At 50.0% G+C, this 20,696-nt stretch overlaps 1 protein-coding gene across 15 annotated transcripts in view; it reads right to left on the minus strand.

The window, feature by feature from the left end:
- The window catches only part of CUX2 (cut like homeobox 2), a 322,707-nt gene that overhangs the window by 33,709 nt on the left and 268,302 nt on the right, over nucleotides 1–20,696 (minus strand). For all 15 annotated transcript variants that reach the window (XM_041729255.1, XM_041729262.1, XM_041729269.1 and 12 more), the window contains 5 exons: nucleotides 8,476–8,610; nucleotides 5,408–5,531; nucleotides 3,562–3,638; nucleotides 2,618–2,684; nucleotides 1,009–1,057 (listed from right to left, as the gene is read on the minus strand). In XM_041729255.1, the coding sequence (XP_041585189.1) occupies nucleotides 1,009–1,057; nucleotides 2,618–2,684; nucleotides 3,562–3,638; nucleotides 5,408–5,531; nucleotides 8,476–8,610 (452 nt within the window). The remainder of the gene's footprint in view (nucleotides 1–1,008; nucleotides 1,058–2,617; nucleotides 2,685–3,561; nucleotides 3,639–5,407; nucleotides 5,532–8,475; nucleotides 8,611–20,696) is intronic.

Below are 20,696 nucleotides of genomic sequence, written 5' to 3' on the forward strand. Positions count from 1 at the left end.
CTAGACACAGGTGAGAGAGGCTGGGAAGTGGAGTTGGGGAAGGAGTCAGGAGTTTCCTAAGTATGAACATTTTTGAGTTCTGAACTATGTAAATGGATTATGTATTTAAAAAATTACCCTAAAAATGCTGCTCTTTACCCTGCCCTTATGCCTGCACAGCCATGCTTCTGGGCCCTTCCTCCAAAGAAGGGCTCCTGGGCTTTAGAACTCAGCTGCCAGGTGTACTACTCCAGGGAAATGACCCCTTGTGGTCACACTGCTGGCCCCTCTTGGCCATGTCCCTGGCTGCTGGCATTGCAGGGAGGTTGGTGTGGATAGAGATGTGTTGGGCCCTTGAGACTCCAGACCCTATCCCATGGCCACACTTCACCTCCTTTCAGACTTTTGCCAGCTTTACCCACCAGCCGGCAGTACATTTGAGGCCTTCAGAAGGCAGGGTGAAAATGGGGACTTGTGGAAGCTAATGGGCTTTTGAGAACTTGGGCTGGAACTAGAAGCGGGGGACACTAGGAACTGTGGGATCTGCCCAGTGCTGAGCTGGTGTGGCTGGGATCAAGGGAAGAGGCTGCAGGAGACCTGGTGGGCTGGGGAGGGAAGGAAAGCAGTGGGGGCTCATCCCTTGTCATGGCCTCAGGCTCTGTGGAACACGTTTCCTCACTCAGTCGGCTTGGGAGAGACCCACTTCCCAGCTTGGCCTGTGGGCTGGGCTCACCAGTCACCGCTCTGTGGCCTTCCTCCTGGCCTTTACCGAGGCTGTCCCCTGGCCTGGAATGCCATCCCTCTGCATTTTCAATCTATTCGCAGGTGTCAGCAACCTGGCTTTCCCTCTATGACGTCTTCCCTGACCCTCGAGTCTGGCTCGGGGTCCCAGACACTCCCCAGTGCCAGCACTCAGCATGGCACATGGTTCAGTATGGACTGGGTTGAGTCCCTCCCCCCAGCCCAAGACACCCCCCCCCCCCCGCCCCCTGCCCTGGACTGGCTGAGCGCTGGCGCACATCTTCTCACCTGATTAGCTTTCTCCAAGTTGGTCATGATCAAACCGACTTCATCCGCCCTGAGACAGAAAGATAACACCCTGAGAGGGGTGAGGGGCAGCCTCTGGGCCCCTGCCTATCCAGATCACCCCAGCCTCTACCTGGACCTCAGGGTCTTGGAGGCTAAGGAGGCTGCCCTCTACCCTTTCCACCGGAGAGAAACCAGGCTGGGCATAGAAGAATCCAGGCTGCAGGGAAGTGGGACAGATGCCTGAGCACCACACCCCTTCCAGGCAGCCTGGCCTGCTGCCTTCTCCAGGGGTCCGTTCTCTTTAGCTGCCCAGAGCTACACCTCCCAGCTGTGCCTTCTACCGGGAATGTCTTTCAGGAGAACAGGACTCTGAGCTTTAAAACCTAGCTCCCAGGACGCCTGGGTGGCTCAGCGGTTGAGCGTCAGGGCATGACCCCGGGATCTGGAATCAAGTCCCACATCGGGCTCCCTGCAATGGAGCCTGCTTCTCCCTCTGCCTGTATCTCTGCCTCTCTCTGTGTGTCTCTCATGAATAAATAAGTAAAATCTTAAAAAAAAAAAAAAAAAAAAAACAACCCAGCTCCCAAGTGCCCTTCCAGGAGGCTTCTCTCAACTACCCCCATGGTGATCATTTACTTATTTTGCTGCTTCCCTAGCCTCCAGACTGCCAGCACACAGGGGGGCCAGGACAGGCCTTATCTACCTCGGTCGCCCCTCTGCTGAGCGTGGGCTGGGGGACATGGGAGGCCTGCGAGGAGTTTGGTGACTATAAGCTGCACACATGCTTTTAGGCATGTTCGGGGCTTTCTTTCATGTAAGCTATTCCCCCTGCCCACAGCACCCAACCCGGCATTCTTCACATAGCCACCTCCTGCTCTCCTGCTCATCTTTACATTGCATTCTGAAGGTCACCTCCTCAGGGAAGTCCTCTGTGATTACCCTGGATGACAGGACCCACCCTCCCTGTTATTTTCTTTTGCTGCCCCTGGTTCTTCCTTTCTTAGCATTCAGCAGGTGCCCAGAACAGTGTCAAGCACACAGTAAGTGCTCAATAGTATCGGTGAAGGAATGAATTTATCACTGAACATCAGTTGTCTGTCTCTTCTCCTGGACTGAGGACAGGGCCATGTTCTAACATTTCTTCCAGGGACCTAACACAGCACTGGGCAAAAAGTAGGTGCTAAGTAAGTGTTTGTGGAATAAATGAGGTCTTAAAGCCATGTTGAGTCCAGAGTAGTTTAAGTGAATGACACTCAGCCCCCGAGGGTTGGACTGTGGAGTGGTGGTGGAGACAGTTCTAGGAAGTTGGGGTAAGGCCCCTGCCCAACAGACCCTACTCAGCCACAACCCAGAATGTCATTTATAGTCTGTGGTGTATGAATGGCACAGCAAATGACCAGTGAACAGCTGTGTGCCAATGGGGGTGGGGAGCACTGGATGCTTAATGAAACAGGCACTTCAGGCAGTGAGTTGAAGGGAGAAGAGCCAGAAAGAGAAGGTGTATTTGGCAGGGTCAGAAGGAAGAGACCTACCTGGTGGGGTCAGAGGGAGGAGGCATGTCTGGGAGGGTCAGAGTGAGAAGGCATACCTCAGCAGGGTGTTCACTTACTTGGATGCTGCTTCCTCATCATATTTCCGCCGCAGTTCCAGCAGCTCTGTCTGTGTGGCCTTTAACGCTGGGAAGAAGTAAAGCACCAGGATGAAGCCCCCCACCCCACCACCTCCCCCAAGAACCCACTCCTGCAGGGCTCAGAAGGCAGAATTAGGTTCAAGATAGTATGGGAAGACCTTTCTTTTGGTTAGAACCAGTGACAGGTAGAGTTTCCTGCCCATGGAAGGGCTTCAAGCTGGTTGGAGGGCGGACAAGATGGCCCTCTAAGAGTCTATGAAGCTCAGAAGACCCAGGCAAGTGGTAGGGTCGGTCTGTCCCGCTGGCCTTGGGTATGAACTGCCCACACCCTTAGGGCACTACAGGACCTGGGTGAGGCCATCCATCCATGAGCTCACCACCCCGAGGTCCAGAATTGGCAAGTGAGGAGGACAAGGAGCAGCAATGAAGTCAACAGTGATATGTATAATAAATGACAAATTTCACATAAAAGTCCAGATTTCTAATTTCTCCAAGGAAATTGAAGACTTGGTGACACTGGCCCATAAGGCATTGGCTGGCTGGAGCTCAGCAGTGGCCATCTCTTTAGTCAAGGCCTAGGTTGTCCAGTTTGCTCCAGACCCCACCCTTCTCTACTGCCTTCCTTAACCTGGCTGGTTTGGTTGTGTGTCTGGCCCCTACAGGCACTGTGTTTGCCACTTCTGTTTTACTTCTATTTCTCAAATCCTCTCTCCACAGCACCATGGCCTCCGGGGACTAGGCTCAGACCCCCACTGGGTAATGTTGATCTTTCTTCTTCCTCCTCAAACTCCCCCCTTGCCATCCTGATTCTAGAATACTCAGCTGAGCCTGTGATCATAGTGTCACTGTCCTCTCCCACTCCTCCGCCTGGTCTGACAGGCTGAGGAGCTGCATGGGACAGGGAACATGTGCCAGATACATACCTGAATGTAGGACTTTGATCTTTTCCTCTGCCTCCCCCAGTCTGGCTGCCAAAGTGATCTGTACTTCTTGAAGACCCCTGCAGAGAGACCGGGGCTGCTCACACTGGCTCTGCATGCGCCCACGTGCAGTGGCGTTGCCTGGGTCCTGGAGTCAGCGCTCCTGGCTTCCTACTCCCTCACCTGCTCCCTGTAATCTGCACCTCTGCCTTTTTAACCAGTTCTAAACATGAAATTCAGGCATTTGGCTGCCTTGCTCTTTTGCTGTGTGGACCTATATTAGCCAGTGACCTTGCCTCTGGGCATCAGTTTCCTCATCTATAAAATAAGGTTTCTGCTGGGGTTTGCCTCCACAGGTGTTGTGAAACATCTTCAGCATGATGCCTGGTACCTAGTGCTCCCCCAGTACCATTAGTTACTATTCTTGTCCCCAGGGAGGCATTCCCCCCACCCCCATCTTTGTGTCAGTTGTTTGGGATAGTCATCCAGCCCACTGCAGCCTAGAGCTTAGGTGTGATGCAAGTGTCTCAGCAGAGAAAAAGGGGCTCCAGCTAGACTGGGGGAGAATTTATACAAATCCTGGGCCTTGTGTTTGGCTCAGAGACTCTAGGGAAGGAGCCCTTTTACCTCTGATCCTACACCCTATCTCTTCCCCTCACTCACACCACTCTAGCCACACTCAATTCCCTGCTGGTCAAATGTTTCTACCTCACCAGACATGTTTCTACCTCAGGGCCTTTGCAATGGCTGTCCTCTCTGCCTATAAGCCCTCCCCCTATATCTCTAAGTTTCACTCTCTCACCTCCTTAGGGCTTGGCTCACCTCAGTGAGGCCTCTCCTTATACCCTTTTTAAAACTTCAGCCTTAATCTCATTCCCACCCCTGCTTTATTTTCCTTCACAACCCTTATCATCATGTAGCAGACTATTCACGTTATTTATCTTGTTTAATTGTGTCTTCCTCATGAGAAAATAAACTCCAGGAGGGCAAGGAGGTTTGTCCATTTGTTCACTGCTGTGTCCCTAGAACAATGCTTGGCACACAGCAGTGGCTACATAAATACATGGAACAAATGAATAAAGAAGTAAGTGAATGAAAGGATAAATGTAATGAGCACCAGGAAACTGTCCTAGAAATGCCCCAAGAATCCGGTTTATAATAATCCAGGCATTGTTACTCCCACATCAGCTCTAAGGACAACCATTTACTGACATACACTCCTCCCAGTGAGTTCTGAGCTAAGCTCATATATTCATTCTTATGGTAGATTAGGAGTTGATATCATCTGTGCACTGATCAGGCTCCAGGACCCAGTGTTTCAGCCACACGCTAATCTTGGGATTGCTGTGAGTAGATGGGGTTAACATCTACAATCAGTTGACATTAAGTAAAGAAGAATAATCTCCATAATGTGTGTGGGCCTTGTCTAATCAGTTGCAGGTCTTAAGAATAAAACCGAGAAGAAGAAATTCTGCCTCAAGACTGCAGCACTGACTCCTGCCTGACAGCTTCCAGCCTGCTGGCTGGCTCTACCAATTCAGACTTGTCAGCCCCAATTGTGTGAACTAGGTCCTTAAAATACGTGTCTTAAGTAAAATAAAAAATCCTTTTCATTTTATTTCTCTGGGGAACCCTGACCAATACACCACCGTTAGCCCCATTTTCCAGCTGGGAAAACTGAAGCTCAGACAGGTGATGTGACCTGCCCAGGGCTGGCCACTGAGTTGCTGAGGTGTGGCTGGAAACCAGGCCTGCATTTCTATCTCCAACCTGCACTAGATTTTCTGAAGGTCCCACCACCTCCCAGCCAGGTGAGGCAGCAGGGGCCCGCCTGTTCCACCCCACTCACTTTTGTTTCTCCGCCTCATTTCTCTGCAGCAAAGTTTCTGTCAGGAGGGCTTTGCTGGGAATGCCCGGGAGGCGGCTCCCCTCGGTCAGCGTGGGCCCTGCCGGAGACGTCCCCTCTCTCTGCTCTAGAGGGAGAAAAAGAGGGAAAACCACCTATCGCTGGAAGTGGCGTGGCAGCCAGAGCTGCCTTCTACAAACCGGATGGATTGGTAGTGCTGGGACAAGAATTCATTTCCCAAACTCAGGAGGTAGAGAGAGGGCATCTGGAGAGACCTGCCATCACCACTGTCAGTTGGGTTGTTGCGTAGGAGCAGGGGGGCGTGTGTGAACAAGCATCAAGTTCCCATGGTGCCAGCCTCAGGCAGCATGCCCAGGGGCTGCCTTTGCCCTCTGGGATCTGCTTCTGCCTCCTCAGCCTTTTTACTTTTTTAAGAGTCATGGCAAAATATACATAAAAGCATACAATTCAGCGACATTTAGTACATTCACAGTATTGTGCCACTGTTAGCACTAACTCCAGAACACTGTCACAACCCCAAAAGGAAGCCCGTCCGACACTCCTTCCCCACCCCCACCCCCCAAATCCTTGGCAACCACTAAGTCTGCATGTTCTGGATATTTCGTATCGTTGAAATCATACATAATAGATGTCCCTTTGTGTCTGGCTTCTTTCACTTAGCAAAATGTTTTTGAAGTTCATTCAAGTTGTAACATGGATCAGACCGTCACTTGTTTTTATAGTTAAGTAATATTCCATTTCATGGCTATGCCACATTTTGTCTTCCCATTCATCTGTTGACAGTTGTCTTGATTGTTTCCACCTTTGGCTGTTGTGGACAGTACTACTGGGAACCTTTGTGTACGTTTTTGTTTGAGTACCTGCTCTCAGCTCTCCGGGGTAGATAGCCTGGAGTGAAATTGCTAGGTCATGGGCTAACTGCAGGTTTTAACTCCCCTCCCCGTAGGTGATGGCATACGCTCAGATGCTCAGTCACAGCTCACCTTACCTCCAGGGCCCTGAGGCAGGGCCCACATCAGGTCCACTTTTGCAAGCCTGTGGTGGCTCCTTCAGGGGATCAGTGTGTGTGCCTTTGGCACTCAATTTGTCATGGGGAGAAAAGGTGCTCAGGGACCAGCCATCGAAGGTGAATGGCTCAAGAATTCAAAAATCTGGGTTCCCGACCTTGGGTCTGACTGACTTGGTTAAGTTCTGTGCTGGTTGTTAAGGTCCTGTAGTGAGCCTGGCACAGCAGGGTGACTGCAGGGCTGGGCAGTCTGCAGAGTCCCTTGAGGGCCTGGCAGAGTGTTCAGGGCCTGGCTCATTCTCACACACACACAGACACACACATGCGCTGGGAAGGTTCCAGGGGCTGAGGCCACAGCAGCGAACAAACAAACAAAGTTTGACCATCAAGATACCCAGCAACAAGTATCCTCACAGAGAGACACAGCCCAGGTCCAAGGTCAAGACCCTTGGTTTGAATCCCTGCTCGGCTGCCTGCTACCTCTGAGATTCAGTTTCCCTGTTTGTAAAATGGGGCCAGTGACACCTCAGAAGGTTTATACGAGGAGACAGTGGGATACAGTGTGAAAGGCACATGGCACAGAGCAATGCTCTGAAGATGCGATTCCCACAACCACTATTATTGTGATAGAGGGAAGTTCAAACCCTAAAGGGATCTCAGAGGCTTCACAGAGCCATCTATATATAAGTTGGTTTGTCAGGGAGGCTGGAAGGGCATTCTGGGTATAGGAACCAAGCTGGCAGTATCAACATAAATCTTCCCCAGAAGACTGCCCAGGACCAGGCATAGACTAGGTACTCTCTAGGCACCAGGAGGGAAGGAGGGACCTGTGAAATGGGGAGTGGGCCAGAGCAGTCAAACTTTGATTTGGCAGGCCTCAGCCCATTATCTCCATGACTCCAGGAGGTAGACCAGGGGTCTGCACCAATATGATAGCCCTTAGGCCAAATTTGGCCCACCACTTGTTTTGTCTATAAAGTTTTATTGGAACACAGTCACACCCACTCACTTACCTATGTTCTATGGCTTTTTTCCACACAAAGTTGAGTAGCTATGATAGGAAATGTGTGGCCTGCAAAGCCTGAAATATTTACTCTCTGGCCCTTTACGAAAAAAAAAAAAGATTATCTTGCTGACCTTTGAGGTAAATCTCCACCTTAATTCCTTAGGCAAGTATCTCTTCCCCTCTTCTCTGCTTAATTCTCCCCCCACCCCCCAAGCCTTTCTTACCATCTGAAATACCATATATTTAACATTTATTGGTGACAGTCAGCCTTTCCTTCTAGAAGGTCAGGGATTTTTATGTTTTGTCCCTGACAATGTCACCAATGCGTATGACAGTGCCTGGCTCAATGAACACCCAAGAGCTTTCGCATGCGTATTTGCTCTTCCCCATGGAGACCTGCTACCTTACCTGCCAAAGGTAACCACCATGCTGAATTTTGTTCATCATTCTCTTGCTTTTAAACATTTTTATCATATGTATATCTGAACTATATTTTTAGCTCTCCCAGTTTCTTGACTTGCCTCATTTGATGCTGAGACAGTGCTGTGTTCACCACATCTGTTTCCCTCCCCTCTTGGGCATATAGTCAGGCTACCCTTCCCAGGCTCCTTTGCAGCCAGGTGTGGCCATATGATTGAGTTTTGGTGAATGGTATGTGGCTGGAAGTGATGTGTGCTGCTTCTAAGCCTGGACCCATAAACCTCAATATCCCCCACATTTTTTCTCTGCCTGTTGGCCAGTTTCAACAGTCACTGTCACACTGCATGTCATGTGCCCAAAATGGCAGGATTGCCACAGCTTGGGTGCGTAAGTGACTGCAGGGAGCATGCCCTGCAACTTCCCACTCCTTAAATATATTAAGCTTCTGGGATTTGGGGTTGGTTTGTTTCAGTAGTGGTGTACCATAACCCGTCCTACATCTAAAATGATAAAGTCGAGTTCCTTACCCCCACCTCTCCAAAGGTGGCCAAGATTGGCTGCTAGAGATCCACAGCACATTTGTTTACTACAGATGTCCTGCGAAGGCCTTATAAGTACCTTTGGGGCCAAGGAGCTCGGGGTGCCTCTTCCAGGAAGTGTGGATGTCTCGCCGCGGCTGCCCGCTGGGGTCGAAGCTGGAGGGCTGCAGTCTGTCGTCTAGGCTGCGCGTCGCTTCAAACACAGGCACGGGGTCTGCACACACAGAGACAGGAGCACAAGAGCGGTGGGGGCCCTAGGTGCTGAGGGCTGCCAGGCTGAGGCTGCAGGGCCTGGTGGGTCCCTCCGCAGGGGCTGGAGGGAATCATTCACAAGAGCCTTCTAGAGTTGCTCTGATGGCTTAGAGAGCAACATGGAATTTCTGCTTTATGAGGGAACAGCCTTCTTTAGGAACCCGTTCAGGGGAGCATGTGCCATCCCCATGGGTGTGGATGTCTTGCCTACCCAGGAATAATAATCACAATAATAACTGTCACAATAATGGCATTTTCTGGATTCTATGGTGCCATCTGTGGTAGCCATGAGACTGTGTCTTGTATGTCTCCAACCATAGGAGGTGTCACTAAACAAAGACCTTGCTTTGAAATCCACTGCTCCGAGGCCAGCCAGCCCCTGGCCTTCCCAGACAGGCCTGCAGGCAGTAGCTGGGGAAGTGACAGACTCCCGAGGGACACAGGACTGCTCTAAGGACCAATGACGTCCCCAAGGCCTCCCCAGCACTCTACAGATGGCCCAGACTAAGCCGTCTGGATGCTTCTACCAGTTCCTTGCCTCTCATTCCTCTGAGGTCTCTCCCACCCCGCTCCGTATTTTCCTTGCCCCATGTTTCCTCAGTTCTATGTATCTAATCCTCCTTGGGGTGCTTCTCAATGGACCTGGACGAACACCCCGTCATTTGCTATGTGGGTGGTCAATTTTTAAAAAAATATTTTATTTATTTATTTGAGAGAGAGAATATGAGGGAGAAGCAGACTCCCCACTGAGCAGGGAGCCCGACGTGGGGCTCGATCCGAGGACCCTGGGATCATGATCTGATCTAAAGGCAGATGTTCAACCAACTGAGCCACCGAGGCGCCCCCATGTGTGGCTGATTAGATAATGGCTTTTCTGGGGGTGAAATACATTCCTGGATGTAAGATACCCCCCAATTTCTCAACAGCTAAAAGATGAGGAATGTGAAGGTCCTTCCACCTGGAATTCTGTCCCCCCTCCCCATCATCTAGTAAGTGCTTCCTCTTCCTTCAGATCTAGATTCCGGCAGTTCTTCCCGGTGACTTTCCCCAACTCTCCACCATGGGCAGGTACTAAGGACACCTGGATGATGCCAGAGGTTGGTATGACCTCTTCTAGGTTACAAAGCTGCTCACTGGAATGGGTTCTATCCCCTGGAGGCTGGCTTGGATTCAATTCCTTTTCAGAGAAGAGGAAACCAGCTCAGAGAAGCCAAGTGATTTACTGAAGGCTGGAGGTGAGGTTCAGGTCTGGATCTCTTTCTCACATGCCACAAAGGCTTCCTGTCCCAGAGGTGTAGACACTTTCACCCCAGCAGCCCAGGTGGGTGTTCATGGGGGCCCCGGAAAGCCAGGGCCTCCTTGCTCAAGACTAAGGGCTCTGGGTCTGTCTGGTCCACAGTCCTTTCAAATGCACTGGAGCCCTCTCTCTTGCTGGTCCCTCTCCTGGAGTCTCTTGCCACCATCCACTTGGTGACTGTGGTCTGCTGGGGGACAGATGGATTGAGAGCATGGATCTTGGGTCCTGGTCTAATCTATACTTGCTTTTCAGGATTGCTGTGTGACTCTGGCAAGCAACTCTACCTCTCTGTACCTAACCATAAAAGTACCAACCTCAGAGGTCTGGGATGAGGATCCACACACAAAAAGTGCCTGGCATTTGGTCACCTTGGAACAAATGGAAGCCCAGGCTATTCCTTTCGAGCTCCAGTCCCTGGCTCTCTCTGAGTTCCTCAAAGGCACCTTCCTACCCTGGAGCCTTTGTATGGGCAAGAGCCACTGCCAGGAACACCCTGTCCTCTCTTCTAACTTCTTTAGCTAGTTAATGCTTAATCATCTTTCATATTGCAACTCAAATGCCACTTCTTCCAGGAAGCCTGCCTTGACTAGCCAGTCATTCCTCTGATTTGGGTCTCCCAGCTGCTGGCACCTTTCCTTTACAGCACTCATTGTACTTAGAATTTTCATTGATTGGCAAGTCTACCTAATTAACACCCACTGGACTGCAAACTCCACAAGGCAGGGCTGGGATTGCATCTGTTTTTGCTCCCCATCGACCCTTTGGGGGTGAATGAAGTTCTACATACAACCTGATGCAATAAACATCTGCTGATGGAAGAAATGGGCCAGTGCCTACATACACAGGAGCCTTCAGGTCCGGCTGGAACAAGGTCGCCTCTGCGTTTTATCCCTCTCCTCCTGTCTGTTTGTTTAGGTGGTGGGAGGCTCTGACAATGGGCGTTTGTGCCGAGGTAAGCAGGTGCACGGGAACGCTGCCGTCTTTCCTCTGTCAGCACTCCCCCCACGCCCCGTCATTAGGCAGGGCCTGCTCAGCAGGGTATGCCATTATGTCTCCCCGGGCTGATGTAATTATACATTGACATAATTAACCCAGCAAGCGCATTAGGCAGGCCAGCTAAAAATTCATCTATAATTATTTGTTGTGTGCATGCTAATGAGTCCATCTGCACTGCCTTTGTACAACACGGACAAATTAATTTACAAGTCTGGATTTTTTAATAAGTTCAAGGAAACGCTTCCTATTGTGTCCTGGTTTTTCAGAAAGGAAGAGAAAGGCCACGAGCACTTGCTGGGGTCAGGGAAGTTAGATAAACATGGGAGGGTGCAGCTTGGAGTGGGCCATGGAGGGCTCATTCTGGTTCCAAGGAGGTGGAAAAGATCCAGCTCATGGCTTCGGGACTGGCTGGCCAAGAGCCCATCTAAGCCAAATGATTACACTTGGGTGATAAAGGGTATCATCCATCCCAGTTCCAGGGACTGATGCTTCGCTCTGCTCTGAGCCTTGTGGGCTACTCCTTGCTGCCCAGTGCACTCTGGCTAGGGGGAGCTGCCCTCAGGTGGGCCTCTGGAGAGGCTGAAGGAGCAGGGCTGGCTGGATCCCCCGCTTGATACATGTTCAGTGACACCAAGCCTCCCGTTTTATGCCTTGGTTTAATGGCACAGGATAGAACATAGTGGTTAAACTCACAGAAGCTGAAGCCCAGGTCTGGATCCAAATGCTAAGGAGCCATGAGCCTCGTTTTCCTGCTAATACAGTGGGAGAAGTACAATTGTTTCTAATTCCCAGGAATTATTATTGGGAAGCTTATTGGAAAATAGGGCCGAGTGTGTAGAGTGTGGTTGTGATACCTGGATGAGAGAAGGTAGATAGAGATTTGCACGGTGCTGGGTGCATAGCTGGGATTGGGAAGTGTGATAAGGCTGCCATCACCTGAGGGGGCAGCATACCTGGTCTTGTGGTGACCTGGAGTCCAGCTCTCTGCTTGGTGATGATCTGTGCTGTCTTGGGACCAGATATGGTCTCATATATTCTCATCAGTCCCCAGGAGATCCAGAATCCAATAATCCTGCCTTGAACTCTGGGACCCAAATATTCCAGCATGGAACATCCTCTTGGAGAGGGGCTTAGAAGGTCCAACACTCCCTACCTCAGGGCACAGAGGGGGAAAAGTGGGGTCTTGTGACTTCCCTGAAGTCTATTAATAAGTTGGCGAGACAGGTCCCTGGGCCTCTTCTTCCCATATTTCCTTCCTGGTTCCCTGATTTGAGGGAGAAAGCGGCAGGTATTCAGGTAACTTGGCCAAAGTCAGGCTGTGACAAAATCTAACAACTAAAGCACTTTACCTGAGTTAGGATTCCTACCATCTTCACCACAGCAGTATGAGGTAGGTACTGTTGTGTTCCTATTTTATAGGTGGGGAAACTGAGGCATAAGGAGAAGAATGAAGTCATTTACCCAAGGTGAGGCCCGGGAAGGTCAATGTTGCTATTCTCCATCTTCCAGACAAGAAAATGAAGGCCCAGAGAAGAGATGCCATGTGCCGAAGGTCATCTACTCAAAAGTGGCAGAGGTGGGATTCGAACATAGGGTGCCAGGTGATTCTTTGCAGGAAGCCAAGCTGCCTAGTGGCAGGGCATAGGAATTTTTTACTATTAGGCCAGAAGCATGAGACTGACGGTTCTGTTCTTGGCCTTGCTGTTGGCTTGCTGTGCGGCTTTAGACAAAGCACTAGACCTCTCTGGGCTCTTGGTCCAAATTCCTATTACATGTATATCAACACTGGATGTCAGTAAGATAGGGCTGGAGTCCTGCCAAAGTGAGTGTTTTTGGCCCTCGGCCTATCCCTTAGAGCTGGGATGTTTGGCAGAAAAATTATATTAAACACCTTCACAGGTTAGCTTGACACAAGAGGTGCGAATGTTGTGAATTCCTAAACCACCCTCAGACAAAGGGAGAGGAGGCTGGGCTGGGAGGGTCAATTCCCTGCTGTGACGTCTACAGAGAAAGTTGCTCAAGCTCTGTGTGTCCCTGTTTCTCCATCAGTAAAATGGGCACAATGGGACATACTGCATGGGTGGTACAGGGAGTCCATGGGCATGCTGAGCCTCATAACGGTTCCTGGCACCCAGCAGACTCTGAGTGAGTGTGACCCTTATGGCTATGACTTGTGGCAAGCCATGGAAACCTCCTGCAAGAAGCCAGTGGCACACCACGTGCTTCCCATGTAGGGTAGTGTCAGCTCAGAGGCCATGCTTGCCTGGGGCTGCTCCTAGCCCAACTTAGCATGGTAGAGGTTGTAGAGCTGGGCCATTCCTGATGACGCGGGACAAAGCAACCCCCGTATCATGGGCTGAACTGTGTCTCTCCAAATGCATGTGTGAAAGCCTGAAGCCCCTGATGTGGTTGTGTTTGGAAACAGGGCCTCTGAAGAGGTAATTAAGGTGAAGTGAGGACACAGGTTAAGGTTCTAATCCCATAGGACCAGTGTCCTTCTATGAGGAGGAAGACACCACAGCTCGCTCTCTCCCTGCCCGTGCACAGAGGAAAGGCCACGCGAAGACAGCACAGGCAGCCATCTGCAAGCTGGGTGGAGAGTTCTCATCAGAAACCAGCCCTGCTGGCACCTTGGTCTTGGACTTCAAACTCCACCACTATGAGAAAGACATTTCTTATGTGTAGGCCACCTGGTCTGTGGTATTGTTAGAACAGCCTGAGCAGCCTGGGACACTTTGCTCGGGTATGTCACCCTCGCAGGGACTTTCTCAGAGCCGCACTGAAGTCTGAGGGTCCTCCCACCAAAGATTCTTCCTCCCCTCACCTCTAGGCTCGGACCAGCATTGTCATCTAAAGGCTCTCCCTGCCTCTTCCTCTCCCTCTCCTTCATCCTTCATGGGCATTTCTCCCAAAAAACCTGTTGCTTGTCTAATACCATCTTGGCATCTGTCTTGGCTTCCATAGGACCAAAACCAACACGACTCCTCTTTCTCCTCTTGGACTCAGTTTTCCCATCTGTAAAATGGGGACAGCCATAGTGTCTCCCCTTGGAGCTGCTACTAGGATCCAGAATCTGTGGATGTGAAACCCATGGTGTGGTGCTGGCACTTTCTAGTGGAGTCTGGAGTGGGCAGAGCTCACAGGGGGCCTACAAATCCATGTACAGGCTTCGCTCAGCACGTTTGTTGAACACCTGTGGGGCCACGGTGGTGCCTTGTCTGTGTGGAACTGACATCCCAGTCAGGTGATACAGATGATACGGGATTTGTCCTAAGGGCAGTGGGAAGTGCCTTGTTCTATTTTGCCTTTTGCAAAGGCTCTTCAGGTTGTTGTGTGAAAAATGAGCTGTAGAGGGAGCCAGAGGGGAGGCTACTGGGGCTGTCCAAGCAAGCGCTGGGGGGTCAGGGAGGTAGCAGAAGCGGAGACAGTGCTCAGATTGCAGAGGAGACCCGAAGAACTGATGGGGCATGGTGTCCTAAGGTGAATAGTGTTCCCCCAAATTCAGTCCACCCAGAACTTTGGAACTTGATCATATTTAGATACAGGGTCTTTGCAGAAGATCAAGTTAAGATGAGGTAAACCAGATTGGGGTTGACTCATCCAATGACTGGTGTCCTTACGAGAAAAGGAGATGGCACAGAGAGACACACAGAGAGGTCCCTGCAAAGATGGAGGTGGAGATTCAAGTGATGTGTCTGCCACAAAGGATGGCTGGCCACCCCCAGAGGTGGGAGAAAGTACTGGAACAGTTCTCCCTTGGAGTTTCCAGAAGGAACCGACTCTGCCAACACTTCGATTTTGGACTTCCGGCCTGAACTGAGAAACTGAGAAAATAAATTTCTATGGTTTCAAACTACCTAGTTTATGGTAATTTGATATGGCAGCCTCAGAAAACTAATACACCATATTCTGGAGGACACGAGTCCACAGCTCTATTGACAGAGCTGTGCTTTCCCCCATTCGCTCCACGCCTTCCTCTTAGCTTCTGGTGTTGCTGGCAATCCTTGGTGTTCCTTGGCCTGTAGTTTCTTGGCTTTGGCTTTATTATCATATGGACTTCTCTGTGTGTCTCTCTCCTCTTCTTCTAAGGACACCAGCATACTGAATTAGGGCCCACCTGATGACTTTTTATCCTGATCAAATCTGTAAAGATCCTCTTTCTAGGGGGATCCCCGGATGGCTAAGTGGTTTGGTGCCTGCCTTTGGCCCAGGGCGTGGCCCTGGAGTCTCAGGATCAAGTCCCACATCGGGCTAGCCTGTTTCTCCCTCTGCCTGTGTCCCTGCCTCTCTCTCTCTCTCTCTGAATGAATAAATAAAATCTTTTTTTTTTTTTTAAAGACCCTCTTTCTAAATAAGGATACCAGAGGTTAGGACATTCATGGGTACCAGAGATTAGGACCTCCATATATCTTTCTGGGGCACACAATTCAAACCATACCATGTGATAACTGTGTGGATACCAACTGTGAGAGAGGCAGGGCTGAGGAGCTGCCAAGACTCCAAGTCCCACAGGAACAAAGTCCTCACTCAAGTCTAATTTACTTTCCTCCTGCTGCACCCATCTCACCTGGCATCCAGGCAACAGGCCTGTTGTGTGAGAGAAAGCAACAGGTCCTGGGCTCTCACTCTCCTGCATTTTTTTCCTCTGCAACTACTGAGGCATCAGGCCATGTGTTGAGTAGGGTCCCTGCTCTGAAAAGTACATAGCAATGATGGTCTCTTACTTCCCCAGGCATTTTCAACCCTTTATTTCCTCCCTGTTGGCGCAGTGTGGGAATTCTTAGATTTTACAGTATGTGGGAAACCCATTTCTTCTCACTTCCCCTATTTGGGAGAAATCCATGGAGCCCTGAGCTACATTGCCAGGGGCCAAGTTAGGGAGGAACAACATTACTAGCATCCAGACCACTGGAAGATTTGCCAAATCACATGTAGGTAAAATGTTCGGCTGTGGTGGCTGGCAAATCCAAGTGTTTCTTGCTTACTTTGGCCAACAGCATTATTTGATCCATCAGCTAAATGTCACTGGCTGCTCTTACAAATACAAATTGAAAGAGAGAGAAGTGACAACAGATCTTTAAAATGTTTGGAAGAGGTTTTGCAGAGAACCTGACAGTCACAGGGACGGGGGGCATCTTGTGTAGTTCTTTAGGCTTCCCTTTCCCTGTGGGGCCCTGCTCTGGCCTTTCACATAGTAGGTGCTCAGTAAACATGGATCATGTTAAGCTTCTAAGTCTGATCATTTCTTACAGCAATAATAGGAAGCAAATACAGACCCTCATACTGTCATTTATTCATCAGTACCCTTTTACTGAGCACCTACTATGTGCCAGACACCATTACTTCAGCTGCCAAATATTTTCTGAGCATCTGCTGTGTGCCAGGGAGATGAAGGTAGAGGCCTCAGAGGTAGAGCAGTGAAAAGGAATTTCTGCCTTCCTGGGGTTGACATTCTAGAGAGGAGAGATGGATAAAGGACAAATAAACAAAGGGCAGTAAGGGGGTAAGGAAGAAGAAGAACACAGGGTCAGGGCAGAGAGTGTGTGGTGGTGGTGGTGGGGGGGTGGAATGCTGCTACTGGAGGCAGGCTGGTCAAGGAAAGCTTCTTGGAGGAGGTGACATTGGAACAGAGCCTTGAAGGACACGAGGGAGCCAGTAGGGGGAGAGAGAGAAGAATCTAGACATAGGTAGCACCAGGAGGAACAGCCCCCATCAGACCAAGAAACAGTGGTGGACCCTTGTGGCCAGCTGCCCACCACCTGCCCCAGTTACTGTCCCCAAAACACAACTTGGCTCAATCTTCACAATCGACCTATTTTACAGATGAGAATGTGGGGCTGAAAGAGGCTGGCAATGTCTGGGCAATTCTGGTGCCAGCTTCACCTCCCTTCCCTATAGGCTGGTCTGGGTGCTGCTGCTGAGGGGGAAGTTGGGTTCAGAGCAGGCTCTGGCCCTCTAAACACTAGTTTTTGGTCTTCATTCTCAAAACTCCAGCTACCATCAATCCTGGAGCAGGTGGGGCACCCACATCTGGGAAGCTAGGGCATGGGATAGATAAGACTCTCATCCAGTGTCCTGAGCCAAAAGCTCCGGGGAACTTACATTTTTTCACTCCCACCCCAACATACGCATAATACTCTGCATATATTCACATCTCATTTTATCATCAAAACAATTAAATCATGTGAGAGATGGTTATAGCCCCATCTTCCAGATGAGAAAACTGAGGCCTGGCAAAGGAAAGCCATTTGTTCAAGGTCACCAACCTAGAAAAAGGCAGACCTGGTTTGAACCCAGTATAGCCCAAATGCCAGACCCTGGCATACTCACTTCACAACTTCTGCTGTATCCACCTGCCCCTAAAAGATTACCAACTTGACATTTGTCCTTACATGACTTCACTTAAAAATATTTTAAAGGAATATTTTGTTACATTATTGTAAACAGATAATTGGGATCCTGTATCATAAATAGAAGGTGCTTTAAATCATAAAAATAGGGGGCACCTGGATGGCTCAGTTGGTTAAATATCTGCTTTTGGCTCAGGTCATGATCTTGGGGTCCTGGGATCGAGCCCTACTTGGGGCTCCCTGCTCAGCGGGAAGTCTGCTTCTTCCTCTCCCTCTGCCCTCTCCCCTCCCTTGTGCTCTCTCTCAAATAAATAAATAAAATCTTTAAAAACCCCATAAAAATAAACACAAAGAGGGGATGCGTGGCTGGCTCAGTTGGAAAAGCATGCAACTCTGGACCTCGGGGTTGCGAGTTCAAGCCCCATGTTTGGTGAAAATTAATGTTATTAAATTTTAGTTAGACTCTGTTGCTACCCAAAAAACTGTAAGCTTGAGGCTGGCTGGCTCTCCCTTGGCTAAAAAGGGAGACTCACAGGTATTCTATAGGTGTTTAAGATACTCTAGCTCCTTCCTGAAACTTTATCTAGAAGTAAATGGAAAGAGGACACCTGGCACACAATGTGTTCCAAGTTTCAGTGTTGTGCCAGGTAGAGCGAGGCTGTTTCCTATGTCAGGTGCCCCCCCCCTTGGGGGAAAATGCTGGGTTCCACCAAGCCCCCACTCTCCAAAGTGACCCATGTCCCCCACTCTGGTGTCTGGCAAGCCTCCTATCCTGCTGTTAGGAGTAGTGACACAGAACATCCCTACAACTCCTCGTCCGGAGCCGGGGAGCCCGCGGCTGGGCTGGGCACAGCACTTCCACCGGAGACCTTTCAGCCAAGACACACAGCTGCCCAGGGCTGTGAACAGCTGCCCAGGGCTGTGAACAGCTGCCCAGGGCTGTGAGCAGGACTCCTCGCTTCACTCCTGACAGTCAGTATGCAGAGGAGGGCAGTGGCAGTGGGAATCAAATGGCCTTAGATCCAACCCGAATGAAAAAGCCCCAAACGGGATCCCACATCAGAAATGTTTGACGACAGCCAATCTTTTGGATTAATCAAGTACGCTGGCAGACACGGAAGATCTAACATGAACCGTCCGAGGTGGCAGGTACTGACGGGAGTGCAGGGAGGGGAAGAGTGTCAAGAAGCAGAGTGCCTTTGTCTTACAGCCATCAACCTGCTCTTTATGCATAAACTGCTTAATAAAATGACTAATTCATTTTGGTTACATTGGATCTAACCCCTTAGAGAGTACTGCCAACGGAAATGTAATATATTAATACCGCGCCAGGCTTTACAAAGGCCCTGTCTGAGGAGCCGGGTAAAACATTATCTATTCCATCTTCCACCACTAGCTGATGCTGTTGGTGTTTTTTCAGAAAGTATCTATGGGGTTGGGGCGGGGAGCCGGGGAGCTAGGAAAAGCTGTCTCATTCCTCCCACTGTGTCCATCTGAAGGAAAGTGGCATTCAGAGCTTTTTTAGGAAAGCTAGAGCCGTGAAGGCTGTCCGAGAGGCTGTTTAGAAACACATATATGCAGAAGTATGCGTGCGCCCCTCCAAAATATCTTTGAGACAGAAGCCTTCTCCCATCTGGGCCCAGGCTCCGGGCGCCTGCATGGGTGGGAGGCTCGGGCTATTGACAGCATCATCGAGACTAACTCTGATCTTTTAATCTTAACTTTTTGATAGCAGATGGGGTGTGGGGCCCTTACACACAGCGTGAGCCATGTGTCCGCCCACCCGCTCTTCTCTCCATTGCCAGGGCCGGCTGCTCTGGGGGTATTCTGGCTTCAGTAGAGGCAGAGGGGCCGGAGAAGGTCTTCCTTCTTGGCACGGGATGGTGGTGGCACTACAACAACACCAACATAGCTGCAGTGACTATTTGCTGAGCACTTACTAGGTGCTAGACACTCAGAAGGACTTTTCCATCCTTCACCATGATCACTCCTTTCAGAGGTACCAGAAGGTAAGTGTGCTTTTCCAGAACAGGAAACAGGCTGAGAGGTAGAACCAGTCACTCAGTCACCCAGCCAGGGAGCACCAGAACCAGGATTCAAAGTCATGTCCATTTTAGTAAAAATAAAGTTCCCATATACTGAGTTTCACAGAAAGTTCCAGGCAGGCAGGGACAGTGTGTGTGTGTGTTTGTTTGTTTGTTTTTGTTTTTTTTGCACCCACCTCCGCCCAGTAACAGTGTGTTTTGCTAAAATTCATGCTCCTGGTGGTGAGCGGAGCATTCGGAGGACAGGAGTTGCTCAGTATTTGTCTAATGAATTGCATGGGGATACTACTCCATACCAAGCACCATGCTAAATGTTCTCCATTCTCACTGAATCCACCCGATTGATTTATAATTAGGTAAGATTATCATCCTATTTTAGAAATGGAGAAACTGAGAAGCGGCAAAGTGAAGTATGATATGGGAAGGCACAATGGCAGAAGGGGGACTTGCCCTACTCTGTTGGAGGGTCTTTTGGCCTGGAGTCCTGCTAGTGTTCCTTCCAGCTTCACTCTGCTCCCTGAATTTCAAGCTCTGTGACCGTTTCCCCTCAACCAAAGTACCAGGCTTTGGAGCCCTGGGCCGGGAGAAGGAGGAGTTCTTGGCTAGTGGGGGTTAACTAGTTTCTCTTCTGGGTAACACACCTGCATTTCATTTCAGCCAAGGGCCCATCTTCTTAGTCTAGAACCTCTCAACTGGCAACAAAGCCCCTCAGATGTTTGTCATTCTTTTTGGAAGCCCAACCTCCCATGGTTTTGTCCAATTCCTTGTAATTTTTAAATTAAGCCTGCATATAGGTTAGGGGCCGGGGGTCAAGATTCAGGCTTTACCATCTCTCTGCTGTGTGACCTTGGGCAAGTGACTTGATCTCTCTGAGCCTATATTTTCTCAGCTGCACAGAAGGACAGCTTGTCTACCATCAAGGGAGCTGTGGGGATCATGAACTCATTTCTGGGAAAGGGCCAAGTGCACTGCCTGTCACACGAGAAGCACCCCCACAAACAGCCCCACGAGGATGGTGGCTTATGCTTTAGAACCAAGTACAAAGGCTGCCTTCTCTGAAGCACCCCCTCTGGCTGTCTAGCCTTGGAGTCCTTTTTCTGCTCGGTGTTCTGGCCATCTGTCTTTGGGTCATGTTGTCCTTGCCGGATGCAGAGTCTCTGAGGGCAGAGGAAGGCTCAAGCTTGCCTTCCCATGGGGCTCAGCACTAAGCAGGTGCTCAGAATGAACTGATGAAAAGTCACCATTAACATGCCTGCCTTTCCTTCTAAAAAGCAACAGCTGTGCATTGAGCAACTACTGGGTACCAGCATCGTGTCAGATGCTTTCATTTAATCTTCCTCCAGCCCTTAGCCACCACGAT

This window comes from Vulpes lagopus, chromosome 14, assembly GCF_018345385.1.
Source record: "Vulpes lagopus strain Blue_001 chromosome 14, ASM1834538v1, whole genome shotgun sequence".
Classification (NCBI taxonomy): domain Eukaryota; kingdom Metazoa; phylum Chordata; class Mammalia; order Carnivora; family Canidae; genus Vulpes; species Vulpes lagopus.